Source organism: Orycteropus afer, unplaced genomic scaffold (assembly GCF_000298275.1).
Source record: "Orycteropus afer afer isolate SDZICR_OR568_19922 unplaced genomic scaffold, OryAfe1.0 scaffold00020, whole genome shotgun sequence".
NCBI classification, from domain to species: Eukaryota; Metazoa; Chordata; class Mammalia; order Tubulidentata; family Orycteropodidae; genus Orycteropus; species Orycteropus afer.
In genome coordinates this window covers 13,520,013-13,540,552 of record NW_006921607.1, presented here as the reverse complement: position 1 = coordinate 13,540,552, position 20,540 = coordinate 13,520,013, and the positions used below count along the sequence as shown (strand labels likewise).

At 38.1% G+C, this 20,540-nt stretch overlaps 1 protein-coding gene across 1 annotated transcript in view; it reads left to right on the top strand.

Annotated features, from left to right (window-relative positions):
- RBL1 (RB transcriptional corepressor like 1) overlaps nt 1-19,734 on the top strand; it is a 59,199-nt gene extending 39,465 nt beyond the window's left edge. Inside the window, exons 17-22 of the mRNA XM_007934642.1 lie at nt 1,054-1,230; nt 2,651-2,722; nt 4,864-4,954; nt 11,976-12,124; nt 13,781-13,945; nt 19,564-19,734. Of these exons, the coding sequence (XP_007932833.1) occupies nt 1,054-1,230; nt 2,651-2,722; nt 4,864-4,954; nt 11,976-12,124; nt 13,781-13,945; nt 19,564-19,734 (825 nt within the window). The remainder of the gene's footprint in view (nt 1-1,053; nt 1,231-2,650; nt 2,723-4,863; nt 4,955-11,975; nt 12,125-13,780; nt 13,946-19,563) is intronic.
- The last annotated feature ends 806 nt before the right edge of the window (nt 19,735-20,540 follow it).

The following is a 20,540-nucleotide window of genomic DNA, read 5'->3' as shown; positions in this document are numbered from 1 at the left end:
GTGGTTGCTAAGAGTCGGAATCGCCTCAAAGGCAATGAGTTTTTTTTTTTTTTTTTCTTTTTTTGGTATCTGACATTTTAGGCTTTTTAGCAATTTTACCTGAACCCAAAAGGATAAGATACAGATTTCTGAGCACTTGACAAAATTGTGCACTCATAATGGTCATGATGCAGGTAAAATACTACATTGTAATGTTTTTCACTATAAGTAGTCGGCAGTATAGAATAACAGATAACATCTTTAAAAAAAAACTTCCTTGAAAAAGCTGTTTTCCAAAGAGATTTTGCTTTAATCTATATTCTTCTGCCATAGCATTCAACTAGTGCTATAGAACAGAAATTATATTTAATGTATCTGTAGTGATTATGTTTTTGTGTCAACTTGGCTGGGCCTGGTTGAGGCAGAGCAGCTGGTGGTAGTTATTCCCCATGATGAGACTGGCAGTCAACTCCATGGTGGGATCTACCACAAGCAGCTGAGTAGCTGCTTTGGGTATGTGGTCTGCTTCCTGTATATAAGAAGCAGCTTTGGAAATGGTCTCTAGCTTATGGTATGCTTGGACCCTGTATGTAGCCGTGTTATTCAGCATCCTGCCATGCTCTGCTGACCTTGGGACTTACAATGACTTGAATGAATGGCCTGCTGTCTGGTTTGGTAACATCGGGACTGTGTCTTTTTACTTGTCAACCATGGGCTTGGCAGACTCAGCAGCCAGCAGCTAGCTGTCTGAGTGAAGAAAAGCCTCTAGCTTCAGTGAGCCAGGAGCTGGAGGCAGAGCTGAAACCCAAGGCTGAGGGGCTTTTACCCAGCCCCTAAGGCCTGGCACTTTGAACTTGGACTTAAAGCCTCCAAATTGTAAGAATAAACTCTTGTTTGTTAAGGCCATCCCATTTGTGGTATATATTCTTGTCAGAGTGGCACTAGGTAACCAAAATAGTATCCATAGCCTAGGTATTTAAAAATCTTGGCCTGAAAACCCATGCATGATACACATAAACATTTCAGAAATGACCCACTGGTTTTTTACATCAAAAGTGATGTTTTCTATCTAAGGTCTATCATTTGGCAAGTGTACGCTTACGTGATTTATGTTTAAAACTGGATATTTCCAATGAGCTACGAAGAAAGATATGGACGTGTTTTGAATTCACGTTAGTTTACTGCCCTGATTTAATGAAAGACAGACATTTGGATCAGCTACTGCTTTGTGCCTTTTACATCATGGCAAAGGTAATGTATAATATAAGTTAGGAAAGCTCTTTGTCCTAGTTGTCTATATTTAAAGCATGGGGTAAAAATCTGTTGAACTTGATTTCTTCTTTTGCCTTTCTCTCTGTAAGCCAATAGTGCCCATGATTGTTAATTAAGTAGTAAATTCTCTGGACTCTCCATATTATTTCATAATAATCAGTGTTACTACTTCATAGGAATACGTTGGTTGGAAAGGGCCTTAGAGACCATAATATGACTTAACACCATCCCATACCACTCCTGTGACATCTCAGATCTAGTACTTTAAAGTAATATGATCATTATGTTGTAAGTGAGTGACTGAGGATGAATGCTTTTAAGTATCTTGGCCAAAATTACACAGTTAATAAGTGGCAGTTGAGGATCTGCTGCTGTGTAATCTCATGTAAAATAGCCTATGTACCATATTGCTTTCCAGTGATTTATTGCACCTCCTCAGATGAGCATTTTACTTTCTATGTGCTACCACATTCTTTAAGTCAGGAAATAGCTTTTTTTTTTTCCCCTTATTTTTGAAAATTCGGATTTATCTGAAAGAATTTTCTGAAACTTTGGACTTGGCCACACTGGCAATCCCAACAGATAAAGGGTTCAGATCTGGTTGGAGTTTTTTTTGTTTTGTTTTGTTTTAAGCTTTTTGAGGCAGAGACATTGTTTTCAAGCTCTCATAACCTTTTCCCCAATACCTCTTTAAAATAATTATACAAAGTAGTTCTTAATAAATGTTATTAACTAATTATAGATCATTTCTGTTTTCTAGAAAAAAACTATCAAGGTGCAGGCTTTGCCATTTCTGCCTCCTGATTATGGAGAGAAATTTTAGTGCTGCTGGACAGTGAAGCAAGGGAAAGGAGTCATTTAAATGAACTTTATGATATTACACCAGAAGGAATTCCTTTTTGGGTCACAAATCCATTTTCTCCTTTTGACCACCACTCTGATTTTTCTGCATTAGAAACTCTGAAGTCTGTCTTGAAATGTTAGAAGCCTAACCATATAGTAACTTATGTAATTTATTGTAAATTACATTTCCTGTTCTTTAGTTTGTAGTTAATTTACTTTTAAATAAGTACTTAAAACTAATAAGATTGGAGACTGCAGGGGATTCAGCAGATCTGAATTTTCTTATACCATTCTTTTTATAAAGAAATGCATTATGCTATCACAATCTCAGTGCTTTTGATTAATGAAATTGTTAGGTGAATCCCCACAGGCCACAAAGCCTGAACTTTAAAGGTGGTAAAAAATCATAAATGTTAGTGGTTTTTAGTCATAGACTGGCCTGGGGTTAATGGCTTTCTGCAAGGCTGCTCTCAGTGCCAACCTATAATTGAAGTTTTTGTTCAAAGCCATTTTTCTTTCAAAACCAGTTGACAAATGCAGTTTTTATTTTCCTTAGGTAACAAAAGAAGAAAGAACTTTTCAAGAAATAATGAAAAGTTATAGGAATCAGCCCCAAGCTAATAGTCACGTAAGTTACAGTATTTTTCCTACTGTCCAAAAATAGATTTGTACTATATCTCTGCTGACAAGTCACATAAAAGGCAACCTTCTTTTAGAGTTTTAATATACTTTAGATTTTCTGGTTTAATGGATACCATTAAAGTGAAGAGACAGTTTTATGAGAGGACAGTATCAGTGGCAGCCAGGAAATAACGGCTGTTCCTGACACTTGTATATACTTGCATGTACTTGTCACAAGTTCTTCCATTCCATTTGTTCATTTGATGAAAGAGAGTATTATGAGAAAACCAACCAAACAAACAAAAAAGAAACAAATTCACTGCTGTCAAGTTGATTCTGACTCAAAACAACCCCTCCTTGGGTTTCCAAGGCAGTATCTCTATGGAAGTCGATTGCCCAGTCTTCCTTCCACAGAGTAGCTGGTGGGTTTGAACTGCCAGCCTTCTGGTTAGCAGTCAGATGCCTTAGACACTATGCCACCAGAGCTCCCTTTTATTAGAAAATATAATGAAAATTATCTATAATAGTGATAATATTATTTAATTGCATGAGACTTAATTCCCTGATGATTCTTAAATAATGTGAAATTTGAGGATTTTATTAACTCAAGTCCAATTTCTTTTTGCCATCTTCTTTTGCTCAGAATCCTAATGTCTGCATCTTAGAATAGATTTCTCTTTTTTGTTAATAGATTTTTTAACAACATTTCTGATCATATTGTTAAAATAGCTATGATGAGAATCCTATAAAACCTTTCAGTCAAGGGAATATAAAATGTTAGCACAGTGGCCTGGCATATAGTAAGCAATTCATGAATGTTAGTTTCGTATCATTGTTATTGTAGCTAAAGAATACTTTATCTTAAGGCTTTGAGCTCTGCTGTAAGGGAGCTTAATGGCCTCTTCTCTAGCTGTGATGATCAGCTATCTTCAAGGAAGTTAAGTGTGGTAGCTTATATATTGCAGGCCTTAGTACTGGTAGTCAGTCATACCCCCATCTAAGAGAGTCCCATGCATAATTGCATTTCTCTACTTAAGCCCTAAAATGTACTGATAGTGATACAGACATTTGAAAAGCCAAGTATAGGCATTTGTTATCCTATCGTAGACTAAGAGTTTCTGGGCCTCAGGAAAATTCCTTAGGAACAGAACCTGGAAGATACAGATTGACCCTAAAGATCATTCTGGGGGTCAGAAATGGGCCATGTCACAGATTCCTAAATATCCCCTTGGTACCAGTAACTTATAAGAAGAGAGGGAATGAACCATGCCTTCCCAGCTATTTCTGAGGTAGGAAAGAGTTTAGAGGCAGAGAAGGGAAAAGTTTTCATATGGCCATCTGAAAGGAAATGGGAATGGGGTGGAACAGGAAAACAAGTCCCACTAAGATCAGATGATTCTCTTGTAAGGAATTAAAAGGAAAAAGGAACAAGATCAGATCCTTTTATTTGACAAAACCTGCTGTCTTAGTTATTTAGTGCTACTATAATACAAAAACCACAAATGAATGGCTTTAACAATCAAAGTTATTTTCTGACAGCTTTAGGAGGCTAGAAGTCAGAATTCAGAGTGCTGGCTTGAGGGGAAGGCTTTCTCACTCTGGAGGAAGATCCTTATCTCTTCAGCTTCTGCTTTCTAGTTCCTTGGAGATCTCCATGTGTCTTGGCGTCTATCTTACCCCATCTCTTTCTTTGCTCACTTGTTTAATCTCTTTTATATTTCAACACAGATTGACTCAAGATATACTCTACACTAATCCTGCCTCATTAATATAACAAAGACAACCCATTCCAAAATGGGATCATAACCACAGGCATGGAGGTTAGGATTTACAACATATGTTTTTGGGAGGACATAATTCAATCTATAACATCTGCTTATCAGTTTTTAGTTGCTACTTGAAAATTTCACTTAATTCTATTTTGTAAAAGATGTCATATTTTAAGTGGCAAGCTCTGCTTCAGGATGCCTTCTTCTAAGATATTTCTCATGATTTACACCTACCATAACTAATAACATCTTGTGCTTGATTATCACTCACACAGATAAATGTTTTTTAATTGGTTTGATACTTACTTTTATTTTGATTTTGCTTAATCTCTGCTGCTTTGTGATCTCAGAAGTCATTTTTGTTCTCTTTGACCTTTAGGTCTATAGAAGTGTTTTACTGAAGAGTATTCCAAGAGAAGTTGTGATATACAATGAAAACACAAATGATGATATTGAAATGACAGATTGTGGTAAGTTAGCCAATTTATTATAGCTTTGATTGCATTCTATATAATACAGTGGATATCTAGCAACATTGAGTCATGATGTTCATGAATGTAGTTATGTAGGTAATACACACATGATTTGGGAAGAAGCAAGTTTGAGAATAAGTATGAATCAAATGCCCTAAATCCGCTCCAAAGAGGTAATGGTATATTGACCATTAATTTGTCCCCTATTACATCTTTCAGAAGAAGTATTCTATTCTATTTATACATGTTAATCAAACACATAAAATGGACTTAAAATTTAAAAATAAACCTGAATGACAGGAAAAGCTAGGTAGCTGTCAGTGAGCTACCTGGGGAGACAATTAAGGAAATGTGTGTTCATTAATATGTATATAGGTGATTCTGCCTCCACAAGCATGATTGCCATCTATGTCCACCAGCATGGTAAGACTTAAGGTACTAGTAATTTTCTTTTCAAAGAAAAGGAAAACAAATGGTTAGTATTCATATGCTGATACCAAAACACCAAACCCACTGCCATCCAAGAAATTCCAGCTCATACCGACCAATGTAGAGTTTCCAAGACTGTAAATCTTTACAGAAGCAGACTGCCTTATCTTTCTCCCATGGAGCAGATGGTGGTTTGAACTGCCCACCTGTTGGTTAGCAGCCTAATGCTTTAACCACATTGCCACCAGAGTTCCTTTCATACGTTGATAAGCTGTAAAAATGTCTCTTCTGCCTATCTCCTTTTCCTTGTCTTGTCTTTATATGTATTTAAATGAGTTTATACAAGAACCAAAATACAGCTTTGAGTATGTCTCACCTAAGTTTAGAAACTGAAAAATAGATTGAACATCAATGACTGAAGACCAGACAAGTTGTGGGATGACATCAAGGACATTGTACATGAAGGAAATAAAAGGTCATTAAAAAGACAAATAAGAAAGAAAGACCAAAATGGATGTTAGAAGAGACTCTGATACTTGCTGTTGGGGGGCAGCTAAAGCAAATGGAAGAAATAATGAAATAAAAGAGCTGAACAGAAGGTTTCAAAGAGCAGCTTAGGAAGACAGAGTAAAGTGTTATAATGAAATGTGCAAAGACTTGGAGTTAGAAAACCAAAAAGGTAGAACATGCTCAGCATTTCTTAAGCTGAAAGAACTGAAGAAAAAATTCAAGCTTTGAGTTGCAATGTTCTAGGATTCCATAGGCAAAATATTGAATGATGCAGAAAAGCATCAAAAGAAGATGGAAGGGATACATGCTGCTACTGTACCAAAAAGAATCAGTTGACATTCAGCCATTTCAGGGTGTGGAATGTGATGATACTGTAGGAAGAAGTCCAACCTATAGTGAAGGAATTGGTGAAAAGCAAGGGTATAGGAGTTGACGTGATACTCATTGAGGTGTTTCAACAAACCAGCAACATTGGAAACCCTCACCTGTTTATGCAAGAAATTTGAAAAACAGCTACTTACCAACTGACTGGAAGAGATCCATATTTGTGCCCATTCCAAATCAAGGTGCTCCAAAGAATGCAGAAATAATCAAACAATATCATTAATATCACACACAAGTAAAATTTTGCTGAAAATAATTTTAAAATGGTTGCAGCAGTACATCAACAGAGAAATGCCAGAAATTCAAGCTGGATTCAGAAGAGAACATGGAACAAGGGATATTATCATTGCTAGTGTCAAATGGATGTTGCCTGAAAGCAGAAAATACCAGAAAAATGTTTACCTGTATGTTATTGACTATGCAAAGGCATTGGACTGTGTGGATCATAACAAATTATGGATAATGTTGCAAAGAATGGGAATTCTAGAACACTTAATTATGCTCATGAGGAACCTTTACATAGACCAAGAGGCAATTATTTGAATGGAACAAGGGTTTAAATCATGCATGGTTTAAATCAGGAAAGGTGTGTGTCAGGGCTGTGTGCTTTCATCATATCTATTCAGTCTGTATGCTGAACAAATAATCTGAGAAGCCAGACTATATGAAGAAGAATGTGGCATCAGGAATGGAAGAAGACTCATTAACAACATGTGATGACACACAGCCTTACTTGCTGAAAGTGAAGAGGATTTGAAGCACTTACTTACTTATTTGTAGATCAAAGACTACAGCCTTCAGTATGTATTGCACCTCAACATAAAGAAAACAAAAATCCTCACAACGGGACCAATAAGCAACATCACAATAAATAGAGGTAGATTGAAGTTGTCAGGGATTTCACTTTACTTGGATCCACAGTCTATGTCCATGGGAGCAGCAGTTGGGAGAGCAAACGACATATTGCACTGGGCAAATCTTCGACAAAAGACCTCTTTAAAGTGTTAAAGAGCAAAGATGTCACTTTGAAGGCTAAGGTGCATATGACCCCAGACTTGGTATTTTCAGTAGTCTCATATGCCACTCCTTGGAAGGAAGATTGGGCAATCTACTTCCTTAGTGATACTGCCTTGGAAACCCAAGGAGGGGTCGCTATGAGTCAGATCTGACTTGATGGCAGTGTGTTTGCTCATATGCATGTGAGAGCTGTATAATGAATAAGGAAAACCAAAGAAGAATTGATGCATTTGAATTGTGTTGGCAAAGAATACTGAATGTACCATGAACAGCTAGAAGAATGAACAAATCTGTCTTGAAAGGAGGGCAATCGAAATGCTCCTTACAAGAGAGAATGGCCAGACTTTGTCTCACCTACTTTGTTAATGTTATCAGAAGGGACCTATCCCTGGAGAAGAATATCATGCTGGTAAAACAGAGGGTCAGTGAAAAAGGGGATGATCCTCAACAAGGTGGATTCACACAGAGGCTGAAACAGTGGGCTCAGGTATGGCAACAATTGTGAGGATAGTTCAGGACCAGGCAGTGTTTCATTCTGTTGTACATGAGTCAATGAGTCAGAAGCAACTAAATGGCACCTACCAACAACCACAATTCCATGTGTGTACATGTACCATGACTAATTTAATCCCACAGTGCAGGACTAGGTTGCTTCCACTCATCTACAACTTTTTGATGAACATCAATGTAGCTTAATCTCTGTCTACATCCTTAGGATAAATTCCTAGAGAAAATTGAATGGGTCAAAGACATTTGTTTTCAACTACACAAATAATCGATGATCACTATGATATCTGCTGCTATCTGAACTTTTAAGACTTCACCCACCAAAAAGATCCTTTAATAATAATGTTGGACAGTGGGACCCCATTTAAAAATGAATACATAAGCCAAACTCAATTCTTTTTACATAGAAATATTATACCTGAGCCTTTTCAAAGCAATGAGAAGTATCCAGAAAAAAAAAAAAAAAAAAACAACCCAAACTTCCTGCTGTCAAGTCTATTCCAACTCATAGCAACCCTCTTTGGGTTTCCGAGGCAGTAAATCTTTACAGAAGTAGATTGCCCAGTCTTCCTTCTGTGGAGTAGCTGGTGGGTTTGAACCACCAGCCTTCTGGTTAGCAATCAAATGGCTATCAGAGCTATCAGAGCTCCTTATAAGAAGTATATAAGATAAAGACAGAAAACCCAATAAAAAAAACAAAAAGCCCCTTTCTACATTTGTTACACGTTTTGTTCACCTGTCCAGGGTGGTTTATCTCTCCCTAGAAAACCAAGCATCAGAGGTTAGCTTGGAAAAGATGTGGTGGATTCCTTGCCTATTTAGTGTTTTTTTTATGCTAGCAGGTATCTGGAGCCAGGAAGTTCAAGAGAATGGAATTAAGGGAAAGGAATAGATCATGGGTTCTTTTTGAAAAAGTACAGTAAGGCCTGCAAAAGCCAGAACTTGTGTATAGTAGAAACCTGTCACGGTAGGAAAACTCCAATGTTTTCCACCAAGATGAGTGATAGAGAAGAGGTGAGACTGTCCCCGTCACGCTCTTGCTCCAGTTCTTGGTTTGGTTTGTCATCATCTCACCCCTGGACTTGAGATAGCAGCTGTTATCTGACCTGCCAATTTGAGTTCATCAACTCCTGCAACTCCGTTAGCTGGGAGAATTCTCCAGACCTACCCACAGACCTGGGACTTGCCAGCCTCCCAGCCTCCACTACCACCACATGAGCCATTTCCTTGGGAGTTTGTGAGTTACAGCAAACTACGGAACCCTAAGATGGGAGGGAGATTATTGAGGGGAGGAGGAGGAGTTGATGTCAGAGATGATGGAGTGGCATGGCAGTTTGGAAAAGTTAGACATTTGGGACATCATTTACCTCCGCCTCCTAGGGACCGGCCTTATGCTGATCTTTCTAAGAGAAATTATTCAAGCAGCATCCTAGATTTATGCCTTATTTTACAATAAAATTATTACTTGGATTTTGACATTAAAAAAAAAAAAAAAAAAGAGATTGCACCTTGTCAAGGTGAAAAACTTGGGAGACCCAGAAAAACAAGACAGTCCTCATTGAGTTTTGGCTGACACAGGCTTCACTATATTTGCCAAAAAGTTTTAGGTGAGTGAAAATTAGCTCCTCTCCCTATAACTTAAAAATTTCAGATCAAATTCTGCCATACATACATTTATTTACTAGATATTTGCTAGTAGGCAAGCAAAAAATTGTTCTTATAGATTCTATCCAGTGGTAGTGGCACAGGGCAGGAAGAATGTCCAGTGATAATGGACTAGAATTCTGGCACCAAGATAGGAAGAAAGCTGTAAAGGAGGATACAGTTACACAAGTCTATATTCAGATAAGACATGTTTTCGTTCCTAGAGCTATAGCTACATGCTATGACCTGGACTTGGACATACCAAAGAATACTAGTTTGGGAAGAATAATTCTTATTTTAAAAACAAATTCATAATTAGGTGTAAAATGCATACACACAGTTTATGCATCCTGTTCAGTAAACTTGAAGTTCCACCTGTCTCACCACCACCTCACATGAAGGGTTCACTCGAAGTAGCTGTCAAGATTCCAGATGCAGAATCTGTTAACTTAATAGCCAGCATTAAGCAAACAACATTCACCAGAGTTCAGGGCTGGACACAGGATTCACACAGGTTTTAGCTTTAGGGCGTCCTCCCTAAGAGTAAGACCACAGCCTCACTGAATTGCTCATCCCTTCCTTGCTGTTGTAGGAAGTATCTCAAATATTTTAACCAATCTGCTTTTCTTAAATATGTTAATTTCCCCAATGTGAACCCATTCTTAACGTAAGTTATACTTAACAAAGGGCCAATATTATCATCAACAGAAACTCATTTCTGACATGGAGTATGTTAATTAGCAAAGTGTATCATTGAGAGACACTTAACAGAAACCCTGATAGTAGCAACCTATGGAGAACGAGCTTCATGATTAAAATATTAGCAGACCACCCTAAACTGGCATTTGTCATACAGATTGTGGGATGATTATGCACATAAAATAATATGCTATAACTTGAAAACTTTACAATACCTCCTGAGAGACTTGTTTTAAGAACTAAAAAGAATGATGTACACAGGTTTACTTGCCGTAAGTAGTAGCTGTTTTTTATTATTTTGTTTCTAAGAAGTGTCAAGTGTATTTTATTAACTGATATGGCTCTTTATGGATTTTTTTTCCTATTTTCTTTTAATAGGTAATTTAATCTAAGACTGTCTTTCTTACTGGCTTAAAATCATTTAAATTTTGAAAATTAGACCCCCCCAAAAAAACCAGTTAAAGCAAATTCTCTCAAGGGACTAAAATTCTGTTTTTATATTAGATGCAATACATTTAGTAACTATAAATCGATAATTAGGTGACATTATCTGCATTATATTCATGTTACAGTCATCAAGTAGATAACGATATGAGTAGAACACATTTTTACTTGTTTTTAGACTACAGTGATACCTTTTGGAGCTCACAAGAAACTGACAAAATAGCACTGAAAGCATCTGAAACAACTGGTGTTTTAAATTGGTCTGTGGTCCCTGGCTTTTGCATAATTGGCACTCAGCACCACTGCTCTTTCAATCAGAAAGCCAGCCTGAAGTGTTTACTACACACTGTTATTGTAGGAAATAAACAGGTTGTAGAACTATTAAACAAATAGTCAATGCCTACTCCAGGAAAGTGCTGATTCTTTTGTTTATAAATAAATTCTGATTTTCTTTCTTACTTGCATCTTAAAGTAATTTTGCTTCTTTATCTTCCTCATTTTTAAGTGGCTAGGGTCACCATAGGAGCTCTGGTGGCATAGTGCCTAAGGCATTTGCTTGCTTCTTCCCATGGTCTCAGTGTTTCTGGGCAAGGTATTTGAAAATGAAAACAGTTTTTCATACATTGAATTCTTTTTCAGTTGGCATTGGCTTTCTTAGCTTCTATATGCAAATGATACCTTGTAATACATTTAAAAAAAAAAAGTAGGATAAAGTTCTGCCTTGTTTCGCAAGCCAATTATTGGGTGACGCCAATAAATAGGAAAGATGTTGGTGCAGGCTGAGGGTGGTCGACTAACAACTGAGCATAAGGGTTTCTGTGGGGAAATATAGGGAAAAATAAGGCTCTTACAACACCTGCTACCTGGCCTGTATTTGCACAGAAATTAAAAAAAAAAAAACACACAAACAATTTACTGTGCTTTTTCTTTAACCTATAAGGATATGCTTTACCTTTTGGAATCTCTCCACCTTTCTCAAAGAGCCAATATAAATATCTGCAGGCACTTTTGTCATCTGAAGCTCAAGGTTTGCCACTGTCACCGTACTCTCGTGTTCAGTTTAGCTAAAGCCCAACCCAGGGCTGGTGCCCCTTTGAAAGGCACCATTGGCAGTGAACTCAAAAGCTGCAGTTATGACAAAGTTCTTGCTGAGGTGGTGTCCAAAGAAAAGAGCACCACCTTAAGTTTACACGCTTGCATTTCTCTAGATTCCAGTTCAATTTATACATGATACAGATGGATTTCTGAACCTTCTCTAAAACCACTAATTGCTTTATAATAAAGATTGTGTTCATGTGATCTGTAATATTGCAAAGAGATTTATAATTCAGATCATTAACTTGTATATTAAAGTATATTCACAACACTGAATTCTTTTTAACAGAGTTAGAAGATGCTACAAAAACACCAGCTTGTTCCAGTGGACCAGTGAGAGAGGAAAGAGGGGATCTGATCAAATTTTATAATACGATATATGTAGGAAGAGTAAAGTCATTTGCATTGAAATATGACTTGTCAAATCAAGACCATATGGTACATTTTGTTTTCCTACTCTATTCATAATTTACAATCATAGTTAAATTACTATAAGTTTATTTGACTAAATACATATTTCAGAGTTTATAGCTTCATTGATGCATTATATATAGGAGAAAATATACTAGTAATTAATCAGAAAGGACCAAAGGAAATCATGGGAATTCATCCCTACTAGGATTATGGTATTAGAAGTTATGTGTGCACAAATGGTTAAGTGCTCAACTACTAGGTGAAACATTCATGATTCAAACTTACCCAGACGTACCTTGGAAGACAGCTCTGGCATTCTGCTTCCAAAAGATCACAGCCTTGAAAAACCCTCTGCAGCAGTTGTACTCTGCACACATGGGGTCGCCTGTGAGTCAGAATCAATTCAGTGGCAACAACAAAAAGAAAGGAATATAGAAAAATGCAAACTGTTCATTTGAGTAATCTCTTGATTTTGGTTTCCACTGCCAAGTTTGTAAGAGAAATATTTTTTTCTCAAAATGGAAAGAAAATAAGTAGGCCTGGATCATCAATAGAGGCAACCCTAAGAAATTATTATGTAGACCCTAGTTTTGACAGTAGCAGCAGGCCTAAAAAAGTGTACCCAGCATATATTGGCTGAGGTTGGGTCCCAGTAAATCAGACTTCAGCTGAAAGAAAGGGAGCCTGGAAGCTACATCCAGCCAGCAGCCATGTGTATGTATCTGTGTGTATCTTTCTGCATTTCTTCCTGGTCCCTTTCAAGGAATGTGGTCTGTGATTATCCTCAGAGCCTAGAATTGCTTGTCCTACTCTTATCAGTTCCATCTCCCCACTGTCATGTGCCATACTGTGAATGTCTCTATCATAAGTCAATTGAAAGGAGTTGTGTTAGCTTCAAGTGAAGATGATGAATGAAATATTAAGGAGAAATCTCCATTTCTTCTTTTTTTTTTTTGTACAGAATATTAAAAATGCATTCCCTGCTCACCTAACTCTACTTCTGAATCTTTTGCATTTCAGTATAAAGTCTTTCTTATTTCATTAACAGATTTATTCCATGTGGAACCATCCTACTGTCTCATACAATTCCCTGCTTCTTTTCTGCTCTCTCTGCTACTGCTTTAGTTGTGGTTACGTGGATGTGTGTAGAGACATTTTCATATAAATGTTAGACACTTTGCCCCTACTTTCTTAGTGTTGGTGGCACGAGGTTCCCATGCTCTTGGCTTACCATGCACACTGCCCTGCCCCAGAACTCTTATTACTGTTTACAGGATTTCCTGAAAGATCTAGGAAAATTAATTTTCGTTTACCAGTTAATGTTGTTGTTATGTACCGTTGAGTTGGACCCGACTCGTAGTAACCCCTCCTTGGGTTTCCGAGGCAGTATCACTATGGATGTAGATTGCCCCATCTTCCTTCCAAGGAGTGGCTGGTGGGTATGAACCGCCAGCCTTCTGGTTAGCAGTCAAGTGCGTTAGCACTATGCTACCAGAGCTCCCTTAGCAGTTAATAGTTGCTGAGAAATGAGGGATATAGTAAAATTCTTTGCTGTTTTTCTTCTAGAATTAAGCTCTAACAGTATAACTGTCTCCTAAGAAGGAGATGCCATTAAGAATGAAAATAGGGTGCGAATAAAAGTTCTATCTAAAAATAAGCTGACTTTTGGGGTCATTTCAGATGGAAGCTCCACCACTCTCTCCTTTCCCACATATTAAGCAGCAGCCGGGCTCACCACGCCGCATTTCCCAACAGCATTCTATTTATATTTCCCCGCACAAGAATGGGGCAGACCTCACGCCAAGGAGTGCTCTGTTGTACAAGTTCAATGGCAGCCCTTCTAAGGTAAGATACACACAAAATTTACTGTAAAAGTTTGTAATGGTAGAATTTGGATTTCAGAATAACAATCAGTAATCTTTAATCTTGGTTTTTTTTTTTTTTTTTTTTTGCAAAGTTGGCACTAATAAAATATGAACTGTTAGTATGGTCATTTTAATGTGACTAAGAGCAGTATTTTCTGTTGAGGTCATTTAGTCCATTACAGCTGACAAAATATTTGGGGATTTTACTGCAAGAGTCAATTGTATCTTCCTCTCAAGCATGCTCTTGAGAAGGGGTCAGACAACACCTGTAGTAGTCAGACATGGGATACATTAAAGAAAGGACTTGGAAGTGAAAGTGCATTTAGTACAACTACATTAGTGAAAAGTCTGAAAACAGAAGCCTTCCCTCACAAATAGCTCTATAGTTATCTCAGTCTTTATTCCTATAAATGATGAAGCTGTGACAGTGAAGTAATAGCTGTTTTCAGGTCTTTTCATGGCCTACAAACAGATAGGAGACCTAACGGTTAAACACTCAATTACTAATCAAAAAGTTGGTGATTTGAAACTACCCAGAGGTGTCTCTGGGAAAAGCCTGGTAATTTGCTTCCAAAAGATCATAGCCATGAAAATCCTATAGAACACAGTTCTACTGTGCACCGCAAGGGGTCACTGTGAGTCAGAGTTGACTCAATGGCAACTGATTTGGTTTTGGTTTTTTTTTATCAAGCAGCTTTGTTCAATGTCTCCAGAGGCAGAATAAGGACCAACTGTAGTTAGAGACCAGGAAGCCAGAGGGGGGGAGGGGGAGGAGCATTATGGTTCAGAACAGCCTGAGAGAGGAAACAGACAGACCAGGAAGCTGGCCAGGGTCAGAGGCAGTATGGTTCAGAGTAGCCTGAAGGGGAGACAGACAGACCAAGGAAATGAGAACAGTTTGGAACAACTGAGGGAAACAAACTTGTCTGTCAGTTTGTCCTACTGTGGTGGCTTGCGTGTTGCTTTGAGGCTGAAGGCTATGCCACCAGTGTTTCAAATGCCAGCATGGTTACCCGTGGTGGACAGGTTTCAGTGGAGCTTCCAGACGAAGACAAACTTGGAAGAAGGAAGAAGCCATCTACTTCTCAAAGAATTGGCCAGTGAAAACTTTATGAATAGCAGTAAAACACTGTGTGATATATTACTGGAAAACTTTATGAATATCCCTGTAACATTATCCAATATAGTACCAGGAGATGAGCCCCTCAGGTCAGAGGGCACTCAAAATATGACTGAGGAGGAGCTACGTCCTCAGAATAGAGCCAACCTTAATGAAGTAGATGGAGTAAAGTTTTTGGGACCTCCATTTGCTGATGTGGCATGACTCAAAATGAGGGAGGAAAAAAACTGCAAACATCTATTAATAATCGGAACATGGAATGTATGAAGTATGAATTTGGAAAATTGGAAGTTGTCAAAAATGCAATGAAACGCGTAAAGATCGATATCCTAGGCATCAGTGAGCTGAAATGGACTGGTTTTAGCCATTTTGAATCAGACAACCATATGATCTACTATGCTGAGAATGACAGATTGAAGAGGCTTGGCATTCATCATCACAAAGAATGTTTGAAGATCTGTCCTGAAGTACATGGCTGTCAGTAATAGGATAATATCCGTACGCCTGGAAGGAAAATGAATTACTACTACGACTATTCAAATTTATGCACCAACTAGCAAAGCCAAAGATGAGGAAATTGAAGATTTTTACCAACTTCTGCAGTCTGAAATTGACCAAACATGCAATTAAGATGTATTGATTCTCCAATCATGCACAGGGAGACAGCTCAGGGGGCAGGAAAGTAGGGAGGGATGGACACTGGGAAGAGGTAACTATGGGGAGAAAGTGGGAGGGGAGCTGTTGCATTGTGGTAAACTGTGGTCAATGACATGAGACAAAGTATATGTGAACTGCTGTATGGAAAGTGAATTTGCTCTGTAAATCTTCACCCAAATCAAAATTAAAAAAAAATAAAAGATGTATTGATTCTCACTGGTGATTGGAATACAAAATTTAGTAACAAAGACAAATCATCAATATTTAGAAAATATGGCCTTGGTGATAGAAATAATGCTGAAGATCACATGATAGAATTTTGCAAGACCCCCGACTTATTCATTGCAAATACCTTTTGTCAACAACATAAACTGCAGCTATACATGTGGACTTCACCAAGATGAAGTACACAGGAATCAGATTGCTACATCTGTGGCAAGAGGCATTGGAGAAGTTCAATATCTTCAGCTAAAAAAAGACCAGGAGCTGACTGTGGAACAGTCATCAACTGCTCATATGCAGGTTCAAGTTGAAGCTGAAGACAATTAAAACAAGTCCATAAGAGCCAAAATATGGCCTTGATTATATCTTTCCTGAATTTAGAGACCATCTAAAGAATAGATTTAATGCATTGAACACCAATGACTGAAAACCAGAGGAATTGTGGGATGACATCAAGAACATTATTCATGAAGAAAGAAAAAAGTCATTAACAAGACAGGAAAGGAAGAAAAGACCAAAATGGATGGATGTCAGAAGAGACTCTGAAATTTACCCTTGAGCAGAGAGTAGCTAAAGCTAAAGGAAGAAATGACAAGATAAAAGAGCTGAACACAAGGTTTCAAAAGCCACTTGAGAAGACAGAGTCATTTATTATAACGAAATGTGTGAAGACCTGGAGTTAGAAAACCAAAAGGGAAGAACATGCTTGGCATTTCTCAAACTGAAAGAACTGAAGAGGAAATTTAACCCTTGAGTTGCAATATTGAAAGATTCTATGGGCAATATGTTGAATAATGATGTAGGAAGCATCAAAAGAACATGGAAAAAATACACAGAGTCACTGTACCAAAAAGAATTGGTCGCTGTTCATCCATTTCAGGAGGTGACATATGATCAAGAACCAATGGTATTAAAGGAAGAGCTGCACTGAAGGAATTGACTAAAAACAAGGCTCCAGGAATTGACAGAATACCCATTTAGATGTTTCAACAAATGGGTGCCACTCTGGAGGCACTCACTTGACTATGCCAAGGGATTTGGAAGACAGCTCCCTGGCCAACTGACTGGAAGAGATCCATATTTGTGCCCATTCCAAAGAAAGGTAATCCCACAGATTGTGCAAATTAGCAAACAATATCATTAATATCATACACAAGTAAAATCTTACTGAAGATAATTCAAAAATGGTTGCAGCAGTATATTGACAGAGAACTTCCAGAAATGCAAGCTGGATTCAGAAGAGGACGTGGAACGAGGGATATCATTGCTGATGTCAGATGGATCCTGGCTGAAAGCAAAGAATACCAAAAAGACGTTTACTTGTGTTTTATTGATTATGCAAAAGCATTCAATTGTGTGGATCATAACAGATTATGGATAACATTGAGAAGAATGGGAATTCCAGAACAGTTAATTGTGCTCATGAGGAACCTGTACATAGACCAGGAGGCTGTCATTCAAACAGAACAGGGGGATACTGCATGGTTTAAAATCAGGAAGGGAGCGCATCAGGGTTGTATCCTTTCATCATACTTAATTCAGTCTGTATGCTGAGCACATAATCTGAGAAGCTGGACTATATGAAGAAGAACGTGGCATGAGGATTGGAGGAAGACTCATTACCAACCTACAATACACAGATGACACAACTTTGCTTGCTGAAAGTGAGGATGACTTGAAGCACTTACTGATGAAGATTAAAGACTGCAGTCTGAAGTATGGATTACACCTCAGTATAAAGAAAACAAAAATCCTCACAACTGGTCCAATAAGCAGCATCACGATAAATGGAGAAAAGTTTAAAGTTGTCGAAGACTTCATATTACTTGGTTCTACAATCAGCACCAATGGAAGCAGCGGTCAAGAAACCAGACTATGTATTGCATTGGGCAAATCTGCTGCAAAAGACCTCTTTCAAGTGCTGAAGAGTAAAGATGTCTCCTTGAAGACTAAGGTGTGGCTAACCCAAGCCATGGTATTTTCAGTCACTTCATATACATGTGAGAGCTGGACAGTGAATTAGGAAGACCAAAGAATAGTTGATGCTTTTGAGTTGTGGTGTTGGCGAAGAATACTGAGAGTACCATGGACTGCTAAAAGAGCTAACACATCTGGCCTGGAAGAAGTGCAGCCAGAATGTTCCTTGGAAGTGAGAATGGCCAGACTTCGTCTCACCTACTTTGGTCATGTTGTCAGAAGGGACCATTCCCTGGAGAAGGATATCATGCTTGGTAAAATGGAGGGTCGACAAAAAAGGGGAAAGCCCTCAGCTAGATGCATTGACACAGTGGCTGCAACAATGGCCTTAGATATAGCAAGGATAGTGAGGTTGGCACAGGACTGGGCAGTGTTTTGTTCTGTTGTGCATAGGGTCTCTGTGAGTTGGAGGTGATTCGATGGCACCTAACAACAAAAGTAATTACAGTGGAGCTTATTATAACTCAGTTCAAGAAAAAGGTTATCTCCTTAACTCATTTGTTTGCCACTCAGTTCTTCAAGTATCTGTTCATTTCCTACTGTACTTGGTAAATGAAACTGACTAAGATATTACACCTCACAGATTTGCATTTCTTCTTCATAGAAATTGATTTCCTATAAGGATGTTAAGAGGAGATTTTTAAATGAAAGACTGGGTCAGTTGACTTCCAACTGAATCAAGGGAATCAAGGCAGTGATTCTCAAACCATGGGTCACAATCACCTAGGGAGCTTGTTAAACACAGATACATGTCCAACTAAAACCAAACCTGTTGCCTTCAAGTCAATTCCAAATAACAACCCCATATGTACACAGTAGTATCGCTCCATAGGGTTTTCAGAGCTATGACCTTTTGGAAGTAAAGGCCTTTCCTCTGAGGCACCTCTGAATGGGTTCAAATGCCAGCCTTTTGGTTAGTAGTTGAGCAATTAACTGTTTGCACCATCCAGGACTTCATGCCTGTCACACAGACCTACTGTATCACAAAGCTCTAGCAGACAGGTGTGGGACTCTAATTTTAACAAGCTCCCTGGATGATTGTGCTGCACAGCTTTAAGGAACCACTTGCCTAAGATTACTCAGACTGTGAATCATGCATCAACATCAGCAGAACCTGGAAGCTGTTAGAAGAATTTGGGGCCCTATATCAGCCCTGCTGAATCTGGATCTGCATTTTAATAAGATCCACAGATTGTTGGTAAGCATATCAGAGTTTGAAAAATACTGCTTCTAAGGAAGAGGATCTGAAACTTTAGGCATCAGAATCACCTTGGTGGGTTTGTTAAAACAGATTGCTAGGCCTCACCTCCAAAGCATCTGATTCAGTAGGGGTAGGGTGAGGCTCAAGAATTTACATTTAATAAGTACGTAGATGCTTCTGCTGTTTCTGATCTACTATCCATTCTCTGAGAAATACTGCTATTAGTAAGATACACTTTTCAAAACCACCCCAAAAAATTAGTTCTAACCACCTTTATTATATTGACTTAGAATAAAAAAATAATTTTTTACTCTGAGTGTTTGAATTTTAATAGAGGATAAAGAACAAGAAAAAAGCAGTTAGCTTAGTTCTTTGTTGCTATTTCCTTCTTTTCTCACGCATGTCCTTTGTTTTTGAACAGAGTTTGAAAGATATCAATAACATGATAAGGCAAGGTGAGCAGAGGACCAAGAAACGAGCAATAACCATCAATGGTGATGCAGAATCCCCTGCCAAACGCCTCTGTCAAGAAAATGATGATATTTTACTTAAAAGACTGCAAGATGTGGTCAGTGAAAGAGCACATCATTGATGTACTTCCTCCTCTCTGAGGAAAGCACTTTCAGGTTGTTTTTGCAGAAAATGTGGGCTGTGTGCTTCAAACTTTACAGCCTGTGGATGGTAAATATCACTGAGTAAGGAAAAATTACACCAAAATTACATGGTTTTTTTTTTTTTTCCCCAAAAAAAATATAGTTGACAGATTTGTGTCTTGACTCTAATAGAAAATGTTTTAAGTGCCTTTTAAAAATATTAATAATCATGTTGTTGTTATTTGCCATCGAGTCGGACCCGACTCAGCGGTCCCTCCTTGGGTTTCCGAGGTGGTATCACTATGGAAGTAGATTGCCCAACCTTTCTTCTGAGGAGTGGCTGGTGGGTTTCAACCACCAGCCTTCTGGTTAGCAGTCAAGTGCCTTAGGCACTACACTACCAGAGCTCCTATTAATAGTCATAGAGTTTTTAAATATTTGATTCTTTGGTTAGTTTTTAAGGTGAAGTAAGGAAAAAACCCATATAGCCTATATAATTTCAGGTCATTTAAAAAATAAAAAAAAGTAATTCTTCTGTACTTTGTAATATAAGGTAAATTTGAGATACATGTTTTCTCAATTTAATATTGAAGTCGGAGTTGGTTCCCACCACACTTGGTGACTGCACATCCAGTTGCAGGTACTATTCTGTGTTGCCTAGATCCATTCTTGTGCCCTTCTTCCTGAGCATAAGCACAATCCCCACTCCTTGCTTTCAAACCCTGAGCCCTCTTAACCTGGTGTCACAGCACTGTAAAAGGGGCACTTGCTCCTCCTTTAAACTATTGGATTTTGGTTTTTATAG